At 43.7% G+C, this 15,425-nt stretch overlaps 1 protein-coding gene and 1 non-coding gene across 4 annotated transcripts in view; one reads left to right on the top strand and one right to left on the bottom strand.

The window, feature by feature from the left end:
* Positions 1-953: 953 nt before the first annotated feature.
* Positions 954-1,025, top strand: Trnae-uuc (transfer RNA glutamic acid (anticodon UUC)). Its single transcript has one exon. It is a non-coding gene; the product is annotated as a tRNA-Glu (tRNA).
* Positions 1,026-4,854: 3,829 nt separating this feature from the next.
* Positions 4,855-15,425, bottom strand: part of LOC120961685 (serine/threonine-protein kinase NLK) — a 73,897-nt gene continuing 63,326 nt past the window's right edge. For 2 of the 3 annotated variants that reach the window (XM_040385624.2, XM_049607888.1), the window contains exons 5-10: positions 14,623-14,815; positions 14,348-14,557; positions 14,088-14,276; positions 12,401-12,602; positions 12,196-12,289; positions 4,855-8,052 (exon numbers count right to left, since the gene is read on the bottom strand). In XM_040385624.2, coding sequence (XP_040241558.1) covers positions 7,998-8,052; positions 12,196-12,289; positions 12,401-12,602; positions 14,088-14,276; positions 14,348-14,557; positions 14,623-14,815 — 943 coding nt within the window. In that variant the 3' untranslated portion in view covers positions 4,855-7,997. Of the gene's footprint in view, positions 8,053-10,117; positions 11,134-12,195; positions 12,290-12,400; positions 12,603-14,087; positions 14,277-14,347; positions 14,558-14,622; positions 14,816-15,425 lie in introns of all 3 variants that reach the window. The other variant, XM_049607889.1, reaches the window with a different exon arrangement.

Below are 15,425 nucleotides of genomic sequence, written 5' to 3'. Positions count from 1 at the left end.
CGATCGAACGGGGTTGCTCTGGTGGGGTTTTTTTAAGAGTGCACACGACATAATAGCATGGCCACCCTGCCGCTGATGACTTATTGGTTTGACAGATTGATTGCGAGCCCGCGTAGAAGGTCGGGGTAGGTTTGTGCGTTACCTTGGCGACGAAGGGACACAGGTCTTTTGTTGGTTTAAATTATAGCGATGAGAATTGGAGTTGTTAAATTAAAAGAATATTGTAGAAAGGATTTTTAAATTCATTTCTTCGTCTACCCAATATCACTATCACCAACACTTACTTAAGTGCATTGAAGCTCGTTTTTGCCAACCACATTGTCACCTAATTTGTGTGCCGAAAAAATGAGGCTACTGCACAGGCCCGCCCGTACCTGCCACCAGTGGCTGGAAACGAGGTCAAAGTTAAATTTAACTCCAATATTGCCTTTGCGGGGAATGCGCGGCCAATGCAACCAGCCAGCCAATTGGTAAAATTTCCTGTGCAGACCGGTTTTTCTTCTGTTGAGTGATTTTCTGTTTGTTTGTTTTCTTAAAGCATACAATTGTTGGCAACAGCCAGCAAAAAGGAAAACACGAACCCGATCATCATGCCTCGGCTTTACTATAATGTTTACGATATGGCGCGGCGGGGCTTTGCTTCCGGGGAACGTAGCGACAGGTTTTTTTTTTGGGACGTTTCACAAGCAAGCAGACCGAGCCTAATGGGTTTGGTTTTTAGGTCATTATCAAAATCATTCAATTATTTGTTTGTTTTCATTTTTTGCTTGCAAATTCATTTTCATTGACGGTTTTGTGCATTATTGTGGGTTTTTAATTTGGAGTGTTTGGAGGGAACGAAACGAACGGAAAAACACTCAACCGGCAAACCATTCGATCAAAGCACTCACGAACAGAAGAGGCACTCACGATTGTTATGTTTATATGCTGCTTTGGGGCCCACTTTCCTCATCTCCCATATGGTCTAGTGGCTAGGATATCTGGCTTTCACCCAGAAGGCCCGGGTTCGATTCCCGGTATGGGAACATGATTCCTTCTTTTTTTATCATTAAAACCGCCTTCTGATAGGTTTTTTACACGATTACTTCTTTTGGAGTTTAACTCTAACACCTCTTTTACGTAAAAGTTTAATAAAATAAAGCACTGTTTCTTGTCATCATGCGCATGGGACAGGGAAGCTGCTCACTCGCTAGGTTTACATTTTGTACAATCACTGTTCAATTTATGTATATATTTTCCATTGTGTGTATATATGTGTTCTGATACATACGAGTGTTGCATTTGCTGCGTTTCATGCCCACCACGGACTGCATGCATTTTGTGTATGCTTGTTTTTGTTATGTTTGTTTTTATGTTTATTGTGTGATTGTGTGCATCTTTTTGCATCATCATTTTTCCAATGTTTCGTGTTTTTGTTGTTGCTTGAAATTTCCCTTCTTTTTCCTTTAATTCATTTCTCTCTTACACACACACACACACACACACACACACACTTTCTCACTATCACTATTTCTCACTATACAAGTATATATACACACACACTGATCCTGGTGTTCCGAGATGCGAGAAGACAAATATGTGTGTTTGTATCTGTTGTGGTCTGGTCTGTCCGTGTGGGTGTGTTATGCATCCAATTCATCCTTTTCCTCCTTTCAATGGGTCCTTTTGCGCCCCAAATGGCGCAAATGCACAATGGGGATTATTTCCACATTTTCTTTTGCAGCTTTTGTTTGTGACTGCTTCTCGTTCCTCTTTTCCATTCAATTTTACAAATCTGAGCGTATAAAATTGCCTTTTCCTAACAGCCTTCTTCTTCTTCTTTTAGCCATTCGCTTTTGAATCGTTTTTTTCTCATTCGTTTTATTCATGTGCCGTTTCAAATTAGCTTTTTGTGTTGTGAACTTTTCCATTTTTTTACTTTTTCACTTTTTACAGAGGTCTCGGGTGCAGTGTGGACAAATATGCGTTGTTTCATTCTTTTCGGTTTGCTTCTTCTTCTAATCGCTTTGTTGCTACAGTTGTTTTTATATTCCAATACATAATGACCAACAATCACAATTTGTTATTTACACAGGTCAGAGCGAGAGTGTTGCCTTTTTTTACCACTTTTTTTTTATCAAATACTATATTCAAAGCCAATCTACCACACACCATGCTTCCATTACAGTTTCCCTAAAAAAACCAAAAGGACACACAAACAAATGGAGTGGAAGATTTCTGAAACTCATCCATTGGGGAGGTTTGGTTGCTTGTTTAGGTAAATGATGCTGCGGGGGGGCAACGAATCACCACCACCACCGCTTGGCCCTTCGCGATCACGCGATCAAGATCGGTTTACTGTCGGTTAATTGGGTTTTTTTTTTACATTTGCTTATAATTATTGCCTCACACTCACACACATACTAATACAATGGTTCGATTATAATGCACTACACCTTTAACACCTGTGTAAACCTTGTTTGTGGCTGGCTGCGCGCTGTTGGCTTTGGTTGTTTTCTGAAACCGAAAGTGTTCCTTGTTTTGCTTCCATTTTCTCCTTTCTTGCAGTTGTGTGTGTATTGTGTTTCCTGCGTTTGTATTTTTGTTTGAAACGGGTTTCACGGTTTTTTTTTAAATGAACGAGTTACTCATAAGTTGTACGTTTAAATCTTTAAGGAATGTATACTATATACTCCTGTTATGCTGTCCGTTCTATAGAGTTTATCGAGTCGAAGAGGTGGCAGTCGGGTTATACATAGTTCTGTTGGATAGATTGTTCATCTGCTGGCTTGCGGTAGAGAAAAAGAAACGTAACACTTTCGAGCCAGTTTTGTTTACGCTTTCAGTATGCCGTATGATGGCATTAACACGTTGCGAGCTGCGACAAGCTCAAGCGAAATCTCTAGCAGGAAGATTAAAGGGAGAGTGTGTGTGTGTGTACAAGAGTTCGTCTGAACTGAGATTAATGCCAATACAGCAACACACTAGTAGGAGTAGTAGTAGTAGTAGTAGGTGGCTCCGATTACAAAAAAGGGGGAGTCGTTTATGCGGCAGGGACTGTATTGTAATCGGATCGAAACATTCCCGGCATGCTATATAGTAAGCCTTTCTTCGTTTGTGTTTGATCCATGTTTTTCTCACTACAATAATATTATTAGTACACTAACCCACACACACAGACACACGCAAAGGATTCTGTTACATTGGCTGCGTGTGTGTGTGCGTGCAGTGTGCAAGAACAATTGTATATGATTTTACTGTTACTGCCGCGCTACCTCGCTGTTTTCGTGTACATCTATCGCGCAATCAAACAAACGCTAAATATCATATCACACAAGCAGACAATGTTTTCCTTATAATGTTTTCTTGTTCAATGTTTCTTGTTTCACAAACACACAAACACACACACTCTCGAAAATGGTTACTAACTGTGTTACGATATTCCCTTTAAATGTACGTCTCGTTGTGTGTTTCTCCCTGGCTAGCTAGCCCTAGTGTGTGTCTTTCCTTCTTCTTTTTTTCCTCACTTAAACTTTAATTATTGTATGTTTCTATAGCCTGGCTTGTGCTACAATTATAGGGACAATGCGTAACACACGGAGAGTTTTGTGGATCATTCTACAGCTTTTCCACCTGCCAAAATGCATTTTCTTCCAGTACAACGAAGATGTGTGTGTGGGTAGGGTAGGTATTCCATTATGCTTGCTTGACGGTCTGTGTAAATGTGATACCCTCTTCTGATACTATATCAAAACGTCTCACCGTCCTGTGGGAAGAAGTGTTCGATCCAATTGTTTTGTCAACATTATTCATTATCGTTCTTTTCCCCCAAAAAGGTGTTTCGCTCCTCATCCAAATGCTGCTCCTTTTACTGAGGTGTGGCGCGTCGACACGAAGACTTCTTAAAATGGCCTGCATTTAGAAGCTGTGCGCTTGTGTCTTTCCATATACAGTTGATTAATGACACGGAAAACTACACTTAAGCCCTACCACACACACACACACATTCACAACAACATGCACATGCATTGCTCTTGGGTGAGGGATTATACTGGCAGGGATTGTTTTGTGCTGTTTTTGCAATAATAATCGTATAGACACGCATTATTCCAGTACACAGTGCACAAACGAAACCATTGCTACAGTGCACACCTTGAGAGAAATGTTATTATGTTTCTTGTAGCTTTTTTCTTGCAGCAGGTGCACCCTATCGCCTAACTGCATAAGTGTGTGTGTTTTACGAGCGTTTTATTTTACACACAGACACAACATATTCTTAGCAGTACGAGCATTGATACCATTCGCCCTTCTTCAATACACAGTATCCTCAAACACTGCCAATTTGCTGCTCTCTACAATCTTTACAAATGTAATTGTTGCTACTACTTGCACTTTAAAGCGTAATGCACGAGGCGTGCTTGTTTCCGTATGTGAGTATAGTGTTGTGTTGCGACCGTTTTTCCTTCGCACGATGCATTAAACCAGCCTTTTCCTCCTTTCTGCCTGCAAATCTGCACTCATCATCACTTTGTCCGTGTTTGGCCTGGCGAAGAACGTCTGCAACGTTTGATTTGTTGGGAGGGAACACACAGTGTGTGTTCAACATAAAATTGAAAGGAAAGGAAAGAAAATAGTGAGCAAATATAAATTTAAAGTAAACATGAAAACTGAAGGAAGCATTGAAAAGGCGTACCAGGAATGTTAACTCCACCAGGAAGAGCAACACAAAACACCGAAAAGCATTAAAACGTAAAATATGAAAGAAACCGTTTCAGGAAAGAGCCACCGTCGTCATCATGAATCGTAAGAGTGGGAAACAATAATAAACTAAAAATAAAGTTGAAAAGAACAACTAAAAGAAAGGAACCAAATGAATTGTTTTTGCTTTCGTCTATTTGTTTTCCTATGTATGTGTCTCGCTTTCTCTCTCTCTCTCTCAGTGTTTCTCTTCCTCTCTTTCTTTGCTTTCTCTCTGTTTCTTCTTTGCTTACACGCATTTATCTATCTCTTTTTCTGTTATATTGGGGACTTGTATGTTTGCAATCAAAAAAATTGTCTCAACCACAACTCGATCCCTTATCAAATATACACATGCTTAAAACCTACTGGTGGCGCGCATCCGACCTCATTCTCATGTAAGTGTGTGTGACTTTCTATTTGAGTTTTTGTTGCTTGGCGCTAATTTATACTGCTAAACTAGATGCTTATACCACTCCTTCACACCTACGGCCATACGGGTCCTGTCGCTCAGTGGCGTGTTTCGTTGGAGGAAGAGAGCAAACAATCGATGTTGTTTCTCAGTGTGTGTGTGTGTGCTTCTCCGTCAGTTCGCTTCAGTCGCATAAAATGAATTAGGAATCTCCGCCACGCGTTCTTCCTGGTCAAAAACGGTACACGCGAAGGTGTTGCGTGAAATGTACTAAAATTTTAGTGAATTTTCATTGAATTAGGTACGCCGAACGCTTACGAGAAAACCACCGCGACAAGAGAACGCATTTAAATTGTCTTTAAAGTGAAGAGTTGCACGTGCACGTGAATGAAAAAAAACAAAAAAAACTAAAATTTGATCTAATTGTACACTACACCACGACGTGAGCACTTCTTCCTCACCATCCTTTCCTAAACCGAATTGGCAGGCAAAAACTACAGGAACCCACGGAACTGAAACCGGATATATACCGTGTTCTGAAACGTTTTGCATCATTCGCCCCCCCCCCCCAAAATCTGTGCTTTTCTAGTGCCCTTTTCCATACCTTTTCCGCGCCACGTGAAAATCTTATTGCTTCTACTTAACCTTAAACACGCATAATCGTTGAACACGTTTGCTAGAGTTGTTTTTGTTTGTTTTGTTTTGTTTTAGTTTTAGTTTTGCGGTTATTCTTCTTACACTTGCTACTACTACTACCACTTTCTTGAACGCATGCACGCGCGCAGTCTCTCTCTCGTGCAGGATATTATCCTTTCTCTGCTTAGTTTCCCCCGCCTTACTTAACCCTCTGCTGGTTAAAAAGCGCACTGCTACCTGCAATCATTCAACCTTATTGTTTATCATTTTATATTGTATGCTCCTTTGTTTCTCTCCCGCTCTACCTCGCTAAGGTAGAGGGCTCTTCCACGCTCTTACTGTACAGAGATGCGCGCGTGGAGCTGAGGGTGCAGTGGTACTATAGAAACGCAACCATCATCATTATCATTCCATCCTTTCTTAACCTGCTAACGCAAAAAAAAAAACCTGTACATGCCTGATGGTAGCTGTCCTATTGTAACGTTTTCCATTACTGTGAAAACATCGGCTTTTGAGCGCTTACATTGAGTGATTGCAATGCAAACGAACTCCTGTCCTGTAGAATGTGGTACATGCGTGTCTGTGGTACCCCTTCGAGAGGCTGCAGAGTGTATGCTGCAGCTGCCGTTTTTTTTCCATAATCTACTATTTAAAACCGTTTTTCTTATCACTTCTTACCCAATGTACCTGCCCACCGCTCCCCCACAACTGATTCACTCTCTTAAGCAGGGTTTGCCGACGCTTGCACTTGCGTATGCGGCTGCTTTTACTACTACACCTCTCTCTTGCGCGTGTGTATTGGTAGAGTTAGGGGTTTGTTTTGGGGGGAAAATAATCTAAAAATGTAATTGAATTAAAAAAAACACTAATAATGAGATCTTATTGAAAGATTTGTTTCACCACGTGGGCGAGAGATGACCTTCGCTCTCTTTTTCCTCTCTTTTTGGGGGGTGGGAAGCGGCAGCAATGAAAGCTACGTTCTTTTCCTCCCCCTGACTCACAATCTATAAAGTCTTTCCCGTTTTCGCACGCCACACATACCATGGCGTTCTGTTTGGCGCGTCTTGTTTTGCTCTTCTTTTGCTAACACACACAGACACATACATCCGAAGCTTAAAATGTTTGTCCTATATGCCTTAAAAGCTAACGAAGACGCGACAGTAAAGAAACAAAAGGAGAATGGAGAATTTTCCTAAATGAAATCAATCGTATAAATCGTACCGTCTTATGCTTCCTCTTCCTCTCTTCCGCTATTTACAGGTGTTTACGGTATGTTTCGTTCGCCCACTCGCCCACTCACACACACAGGATGATGTAAACAAAGTACACGCGTAAGCTAAATTAAACTAGGCAGTCAAAAGGTTCATCTCGATCCCGGAACAGTTCGCTTTGTGGTTCTGTGATTGTTGTGTTTGCAAGCATGGCCTGTAATCCCTCCCTGTCGGCGTTTGGAACTGGTTTTGTTTGTTTGTTTTCTTCACCTGCCCTTTAGAATGTTTGTACGGAATTGTCTTTTTTTTTGTTCAAGTCAAGTAACACGCGAAATGACTGATTGAAGTAATCGAAAGGATGCGTCGGCGCTATGAGCGATTAATTCTGCATACATCATCGATCGGACGTACACTGGTGTGCTTGTTACAGCGACACATTCTTCCTTCCAATTAGTCGTTCTTGTTCCCAGATGACGCTGCTTGCTACACACACACCTGTCTGTTCTTCTGCACTCCAACTGAGCAGTAGTCCTTTAGCATAGCAGCTCCCAGCGTTTCATGAGATATGATAACCTAATCCCATGCACTAAAACACATACTAAACCGAACAAAAAATACTGTCCCCCCTTTACTTGGTTGCGCTCTGATGCTGACAGCCGTACAATAGATAGTCTGTGTGTGTGTGTGTGTGTGTATGTGTGCTTGTGTGTCTGCATGGATATTCACACGTAACATATTACCAGAGAGAGCTCTTGTTCGTGGTGCGCTCTGGTAAGTGCTTGGACCCCCCCTGGACACCGATTGTCCCATAGGAATGGCAACCTTGAGGTTTTAGGGGTTATTTTCTTCTTCTAGAACCTAGAAACTGACGCCACCAAAACACAGATATGCCCCTAATGGTCGCTGCTCCTGATACAATCTTGCAAAGAGTCGATTTGTGTTGGTTTGTTCGGGGGGGTGGGGTGGTCGATTCTCGGTTGCATTTACATCGCTCCATTTTAGGCGGCCATTGCTTCATTATGTCATTCCCACTGGTGCGGCGATGGTGGCAGTTCTGATGGATGGGCTACGGTTGAGCTACGGTTTTTTGCACACACACACACACACAGGTTAGATGATGAGCGGATGCGCGGGAGGTACATGAAAGTAGGGAGAGAGAGAAAAGAAAAAAACAAACGCAAATCAGTTTCAGTGCAGATATGCAAAAGTGGTTGGGAAATGATAATAATGCTATATTTCAGTTTGATGCTTAAATGGCTTAACAGGAAGAGAAATAATACAATTAGTAAGGCGCACGCATGCCAATATAAAACAATCAAACAAGGAACATACTAACGATGGGTGAGACCAGTACGGAAGTTAGATGCAATGTTCGTTTAGTTTCCTTTAGTTTTAGGAGATAAGTATGTTTGGTAATTTTTTGGCTGAATTTGAGCTCGTTTAGTAACGATTTTAGGCTAAACGATCAAGATGCAGTTAACGTTCACGCTAGCGATACACGATTATGATACTGCAGTGTGCAAACGGGAAACTTAAATACCATCACAAACAAACGCATGCTTTTCCTTGTTTCCTCATTTGTTTTGTTTTATTCGGTGGCATTGCTGCAGAGTAGTAAACGCGGAAAGTAAGTACAGTCAATTGAAATGCAAATTCACAAGACGCAAGCACAGTAGGGAGGGGAACAGATGGCTCAAAAGGAAACTGTTACGAGAGGGAAGAAAAAGCCACGCTGAAGCTCGTAACGAGCTTTAGTTTTGATTTTTGTTTTTTTTTGGTAGTAGGTGTTGAGGCCATGTAACAATAGAAAAGAGGGAAGAAGGTGTTGTTACTTAAAATGAAATAAAAATAGAAAATAGTAAATACACAATTTTGACGTAGTAGCAGTAGGTATGTGACGAATGTGGAATATTAGCGGTACAAAGAAGAAAGAGTGTGTGTGTGGAAAGGGGAGTTTTTACGCGGTTTTGTCTTTCCTGTTGGCCCAGGTTAGCTTTTGGCCGGGCAGTAGCAGCAGCAGCAGCAACAGCAGCAGCAGCAGCAGCAGCAGCAGCAACGGCAGCACTAGCAGCAAGAAGGAATTTCGTTGTAAAGAGGGTTCATGGGCAGCAAGTGTTTAGGAGGAGAGCGTATGGTTTTTATGTTGTTGTATGCGTGTTGATTTTTTGCTTTTCAGCGCAAGCTTACAGCCACAAATAGGAAGAGAGGCGGCGAGGCGGAAGGAGCAAACAAGCAAATGTTATCGGCCAATTGGCGTGAAGCATAGAGAGCACTTGTGGATATGGGTGGTTTGTGGAGCAGTATGCAACAGTTGGGACTGTTTGGTTTTAGTTAAGCAGATATTAGAGAAGTTTGTGTCAAACTCTTCAGCTGTAAAGGATCAAACGATAGGGAAGATTTGGTGTTTTATTTTTAAGTTGTTCGTTTAACAATCTCTTTTTGGTTGTATTAATTGACTTTTTTAATTAGATTTTTTACTCATTGTAGTATTGATATTAAATAAACAATAAAATGTATATTTATTTAAAAAGAAGAAAAAAACTTTACAAAAAGTTTATCTAAAGTTGGTGCATTTTAAAATAAAATAACATAGGAACAAATGAAAAAGCAATGCAATCATGAAACCAAGAACTAGCAAGTGTGTTTAAAATGACGAAAAACTCGTCATGCAGCCAAAATGCAAGAATGTGTCTTTGGGACAGTATTGAAAAGATGAACAGAAACAAATATAAACGTAACACAAACCACAGAGCACATAATGCAAGAAGAACAAGTGAGAGATAACACTTAGGGAGGAAGTTTCGCTTGGCAAGTTAGCAGTTGTTAATTGCAGTAACGACACAGTAGTAGTAAAATGGATCTCGAGAGGAAGGAAAGAAGAAAGAAAACAACCAACAATGAAATGAAAGCGATAGAACGATGCAAAAACACAGTGAAACGAAATGCGAGTGTGGATTGATGAGAGCGAGTGCTTTGTCTCCCCACGGGGAGCAAAGACGTATGGAGATGTTGTTATTTGAGATGCGCCGATATGGTGAGTGAAAAGAAGTTAACAAAGAAATAAAGATAGTTTACAGTGAGGAGAGCAGCAACAAAAACAGTTTTTTTAAAGAAACAAACAAACACACACACACAAACACACCTATTTTGCGAAAAATCGAAGGCTTGTGGACAGATTTGTAGCAGCATGGTGATACGTCCGCTTTCTGTTTTCCCCCGATCCAACATTCCAGTTGCGTGTGTGTATCCTGCCGGATGATCCATGGCCCCGCGGCACGAAAGTGCGGGCACGCACACAAACACACACACATACGTGCACACAGTGACAAAGAGGATAAGTGATTGACACCGTGACGCTAATGGTAAACGTTTAGGTATCACCGCTATCGCTATCGTGACAATCTCTTGAATGTCGTCCCCCCACGGAAAGATGCACCGATGGGAGGCGCATGGGAGAAAGTCTGAGAGACGGGGAGCATCAAACAGTGCATCTGGTGCATTATTCTTGTGTGGTTTGATGTGACATGGAAGGCTGTTCTTCCACACATTTCCGGCAAATAAATCGCGTGTGCTGTTTTCGTTTTGCAATGTGATGATTATCCTCTAAAGCTGAGTAGCAGGTCGTACGAGTAGTGACACGGTCGTTGGTTGATGATTTCCATAAGCAAACACAACTCATAAGGGGCAAAAGGCATGTGCGCACAGAACCGACACAAGTCGTTCCAAAAGTCGCCACACTAATTTACAGTTTCTTCTCTTCAAGCGCATCGTTCAGTTTGTTTGCTTTCTTAAATCTCTTCCTTGGCCAGCTTTCTGTCGATTCTTATCGAACACTTTGGGGAATAGTGTTGGTCGCGGGGTCTTTTCTCGGTCACCAACTACTGGATCGACAAACTTCGCACGCACTGTGCTAGCAGTAGTAGTAGTAATAGACGTGCGCTTCTCTATCTTGATTTGACACACCTGCCCGAGTGCGATTGTGAGGCAGACCACCACCTCGCGTCTTGCCTTTTTTTTTCTTCCCCGAGTATTCAAACATCAGCAACGGATCACACGGCTTCTTCCTAGCTCTTTGCGCGCTACCCGCGACGGGCATCAGTTTTGCCACCTGCTTGCTACTGATGATGATTGGATGATGGTGATATGTGATGATTATTGCTGTTGTCAAACGAAACACAATGACAAAAGTGAGCTTCGATAAACGGACGGATAGTAGTAGTAGTAGTAGTAGGTAAACATAGTGAAAGTGATAAGAGAGAGAGAGAGAGATAGAAACAGATAGGGTGAGAAAAGGGGAACCACCAGGGGGGGGGGGGGGGGCGATACACATATAAAACAGGGAGATGGATCGTTACACCAGCAGGAAGGGGGTGGGGGAGGGGGAGAAGTAGGAGAGCGTGTGGAACAAAAATCTGGATCAAAAACATCCTTGTGTGTTTCTCCCGTGGTGGAGACGCGCTGGGCGGGAACAGGTTTGGCCGTGGGGGTTTTTTTGTAAGAAGGAAGTGGCATCAACATATAAATGCATTAAAAAAAACCACAAACCCATGTACGGACACAGTGGGGGATTTGTTTTTGGGGTCATTTCAATGACGCGTACTCAGGGTTTGCAGCTTTCCTTTGCTTTGCGCCTTCCTTCCTTTATTTCCTTCTGGGAGCCGATTACTAACATTCCACATTCGTCACTACTTAAATGGTAAATGGTTTTTAAAAATAGATTTTGACAAAAATATCTTCCCTAAAGGGTAGTAGTAGATAGTAGGAGCCTTATCAGTTGGAATTAGGGCGAGACAAAACAGGGAGAGCAAAAATAGCCGCGCCTTATATGCTTCATGTATCCGAAAGCAAACGTCATCCGTGTGGTGCAACGGCGGATGAGGTTTCCTTGTAAGGAGGGCACCGGCTGTGACGGAAAGGGGTAAACACAGAACGGGGGAAAGACAAAACCAAAAGTTCTTTAAGTACAAAATACGCAGCAAAGAGAGCACTCGGTTTGGTAGAACTAATTTTCAGTTTTGACGAAAAACAGGAAAAGAGAAAAGGATGGTTGCGGACAGAGTTACACATTTGTGAATGAAAAACCAGGAGCGCGGGACGATTTGTCGGCACCCTCGGTACGTCACACATCGGCTGTGCACAACCGCATGCAGGGTTGGGGGTGGGGAGGTGGCGGCGTAGGGCATGGGAGATGATTCAGCCCTTTTAGCCTGGTTTACCTACCTAGCGAAGGATTTGAATGCAGCGCTTTGGGGATTTATACACAGTGGCACGCGGCCCGTCTGTAGCTGCTCGGCAATGAATTTGTGCATTTCCTCTGTTGTTTTGGGGGGCGGACCGAGAGCAGAAAAATGGAGAAAAGAAAAGGGACATTTTAGTAAAGAGTGTGTGACACACAAAAACCAAAAGAAGTTGATGCTTTTTTTACCTTTCACCTGCTGCACGGAGGTCAGTTTGCGTTCCCACAGGTCGTCGAATGCTTGGGTGGCGGATGGCTCGAACTCGCCGGTGTACTGGCGCATGCCGGCGGACGTGGTGTAACAGCACTTACACATGCAGGAATGGTAACGAAGTCGACCCTCGTCGACGTACGGATGGGCCAACGCATCGATCACGGATATTCTTTTGTCCTGTGGAGTTAGTTATTGGGAGTATTAGAACAAAATAATGTTTGCAGCTGGATTTTAGTGATGGGAAAAATGAAGTTTTCATCGGAATCGATTCCTGCTAGCTCCGAAGCTCTCTGGAATCGATTCCGAATAGTAGGTCCGGAACCAGCTTCCGGGAATTGGTTCACGGATCGGCCCCAGAATTGGTTCCAGAATCGGTATCAGCTCCGGAATTGGCTCCAAAATCAGAATCGGTTCTCCATATCTCCATAAGAAGAGACGTTTGGATCTAATGATGCTACATATTGTTAGCTAAAAAGAAAATTTACTTTACTATAAATTTACTTTTATAAAATTTACTATAAATTTACAAACGAGCTATTCTGATGGAGATTCCCGGACTGATTTCGCTACTGAAATTTCTTATTTCAATTCAAGAACTGATTCTCACTCTGGAGCTAATTCCAATTGTGGAGTCAATTCTGATTATGTTACCGGAACAAATTGCGATTCCCAGGTCAATTCCGTTTCCGGAGCCGATTCTAATTTCGGAACCTATTACAATTCCGGAATCGATTCTGGATTCATCTCTGGAATCGGCTCCGGTGTCAAATCCGTAATCAGCTCTGGAATCGGCTCTGGAATCGGCTCCGGAGTCAACACTGGAATCGGCTCCAGAGTCAACACCGGAATGGGCTAAGGATTCATCTGCGGAATCGGCTCTGGAATCGGAATCGATTCCAACATCGGAATCGGCTCCGGCATTGCTTCCGAACACGGAATCGGGTAGGTCCAATTCCGAGCTTCCACCGTTACTGGATTGAGTTATTAATTTTTAGGAGACAACGCACACTCCAAAGCCAAAGCAAAAAACCATTTCATCCACAACACCACTGCGTCTCGCAACTGTCTTTCCGTGCGACACGTGCGTCTGATTGCGTAAATGAAAAGTACGCTGAACACCATATCTGTGACGTAGGCGGCGTTAATACGCAAGCAGTTCGATCGGTATTCGTCGTTATGAACCGAACAACCAAAACAAAGAACAGCCCGTTCACGCTGTTTGCTGTCCGTTGCACTATCCACGCACACCACCCTCTGTATTAAAAGCCGCCTCCAAAGCACGTGCCTTCACACCGTGCCACCGTCGTGACGATGCAACACACAGCAACCCATACAAACAAACAAAGAAACACCCGATTCCTGCCGCCAATTGGCACGTTACTTTTTCTGGTGAAACCCCCTGCGGAATACACCCAAAACCACCTACAAACAATCTGCAACGGATGTGTAATCTAACTTGCGACACAGAAAGCCACACATCCGTCTGAACAGATAGTTTGTTTCTTTGTTTGTTTTGCTGGGTGCGATTTAATTTTAGCATGGCGTTCCCATTCAAGCCCTATCCAGTACCGCCGTGTATTAACTCCTGTCTGTGGTCGTCTAGTGACACACTCCCTCTCTCTCTCTCTTTCTCTCTCTCTCCCACTCTCTCCCCGTACGTACCGGATCGAAGACGAGCATTTGGCAGAGCAGATGTACGGCTTCGTGTGTGGCATGGGTGCTCAGCGTGTAGAGTGCGGTCAGTGACCGGGGCTTCGGTGCCCTCCGCAGCATGTGGCTTCTGGCGCCCTCGCAGGCATGCCGCATATCCTCCAGCGATGGCGTACCGAGCAGTTCGGTGATCAGTTCAAGCTGCGGAAAAGAGAAAACCCATTATTGTAACGCCAAGGGACCGGAGTTAACGAGGTCAACCGGCTTTTTACCTGCTGTACGGGGCTTTGCGCCTGGAAGAGAATGCGCCGGCCGAGCAGCTCGCCGAAAATGCACCCGACCGACCAGACGTCGACGGCAGCCGAGTAGTGGCGGGCGCCCATCAGTATCTCCGGCGCGCGGTAGTACTGCGTGACGACTTCCTGCGTCATGTGCTTCGATTGGTCCGGTTCCTCGACGCGCGCCAGCCCAAAATCACAAATCTGCGGCGAGTGGAGATAAAGGTTAACAACGAAGCACATGCAAAGGCGCAATTTAAACAACGTACCTTCAGCACACAGTTACTGTTCACCAGCAGGTTGCCGGGCTTGATGTCCCGGTGCAGGATGCGCGCCGAGTGGAGATACTTCAGCCCGCGCAGGATTTGGTACAGGAACACTTTGATGTGGTCAGCGGACAGGTGCTGCGGCGAGACGATGATTTTGTGCAGATCCGACTGGAGCAGCTCCGTAATCACGTAGCTGTGGAAGCGGTAGTTAAGGAAGCATGGTTTTCGATCGACAAAAAGGATTTCTGTGGATGGGTTTTTGTTGGAGTTTTTTGGGAATGTTGATTGGCTCGAAAAAAACCACTGTGCCCACGCGCGTCTGTCCAAACTGATTGATTCTTTGTTAGCTGCTGCCTCATCCTAGCTGTGATTCCGAATAAAGGATACTGCCCCCCCCCCCCCCCTTTGTTTTAGGATTCAGAAACATTGTGGTGAGTGGGTAGAAAGTTCGACGAAGTAACGACATCCGTCGTAAACATCGTTCGAACCAACTTTTCGCACATTCTGCACAGCTTTTAATCGCTTCCGGTGGTTACAAAAAAAAGCATGTCCACTTCCAATGTCTAACGAGCAGACGACAACACACTGTTACAATGTGTTTGCGAACGCACCCCGCAAGCCACAAGGCGTGTGAGTGTGTGTGCGTAGTGTGTAGTCCTTTCCGGTAACCGGGCGATCGTTCGACGACGCCACGACACGGTGGACAGCAGCAAAAGGGCACTAAGCAAAGACGAAGGTTTATGTGGACGATTATTTTACTTTCTCTCCCGCTTCTCACTTCCCAACCCGAATGGGTTCACAGT

This window comes from Anopheles coluzzii, chromosome 2 (genome assembly GCF_943734685.1).
Source record: "Anopheles coluzzii chromosome 2, AcolN3, whole genome shotgun sequence".
In the NCBI taxonomy this organism is placed as follows: domain Eukaryota; kingdom Metazoa; phylum Arthropoda; class Insecta; order Diptera; family Culicidae; genus Anopheles; species Anopheles coluzzii.
Note: the sequence above shows the minus strand (reverse complement) of the source record. Positions and strands in the feature narration are given on the sequence as shown.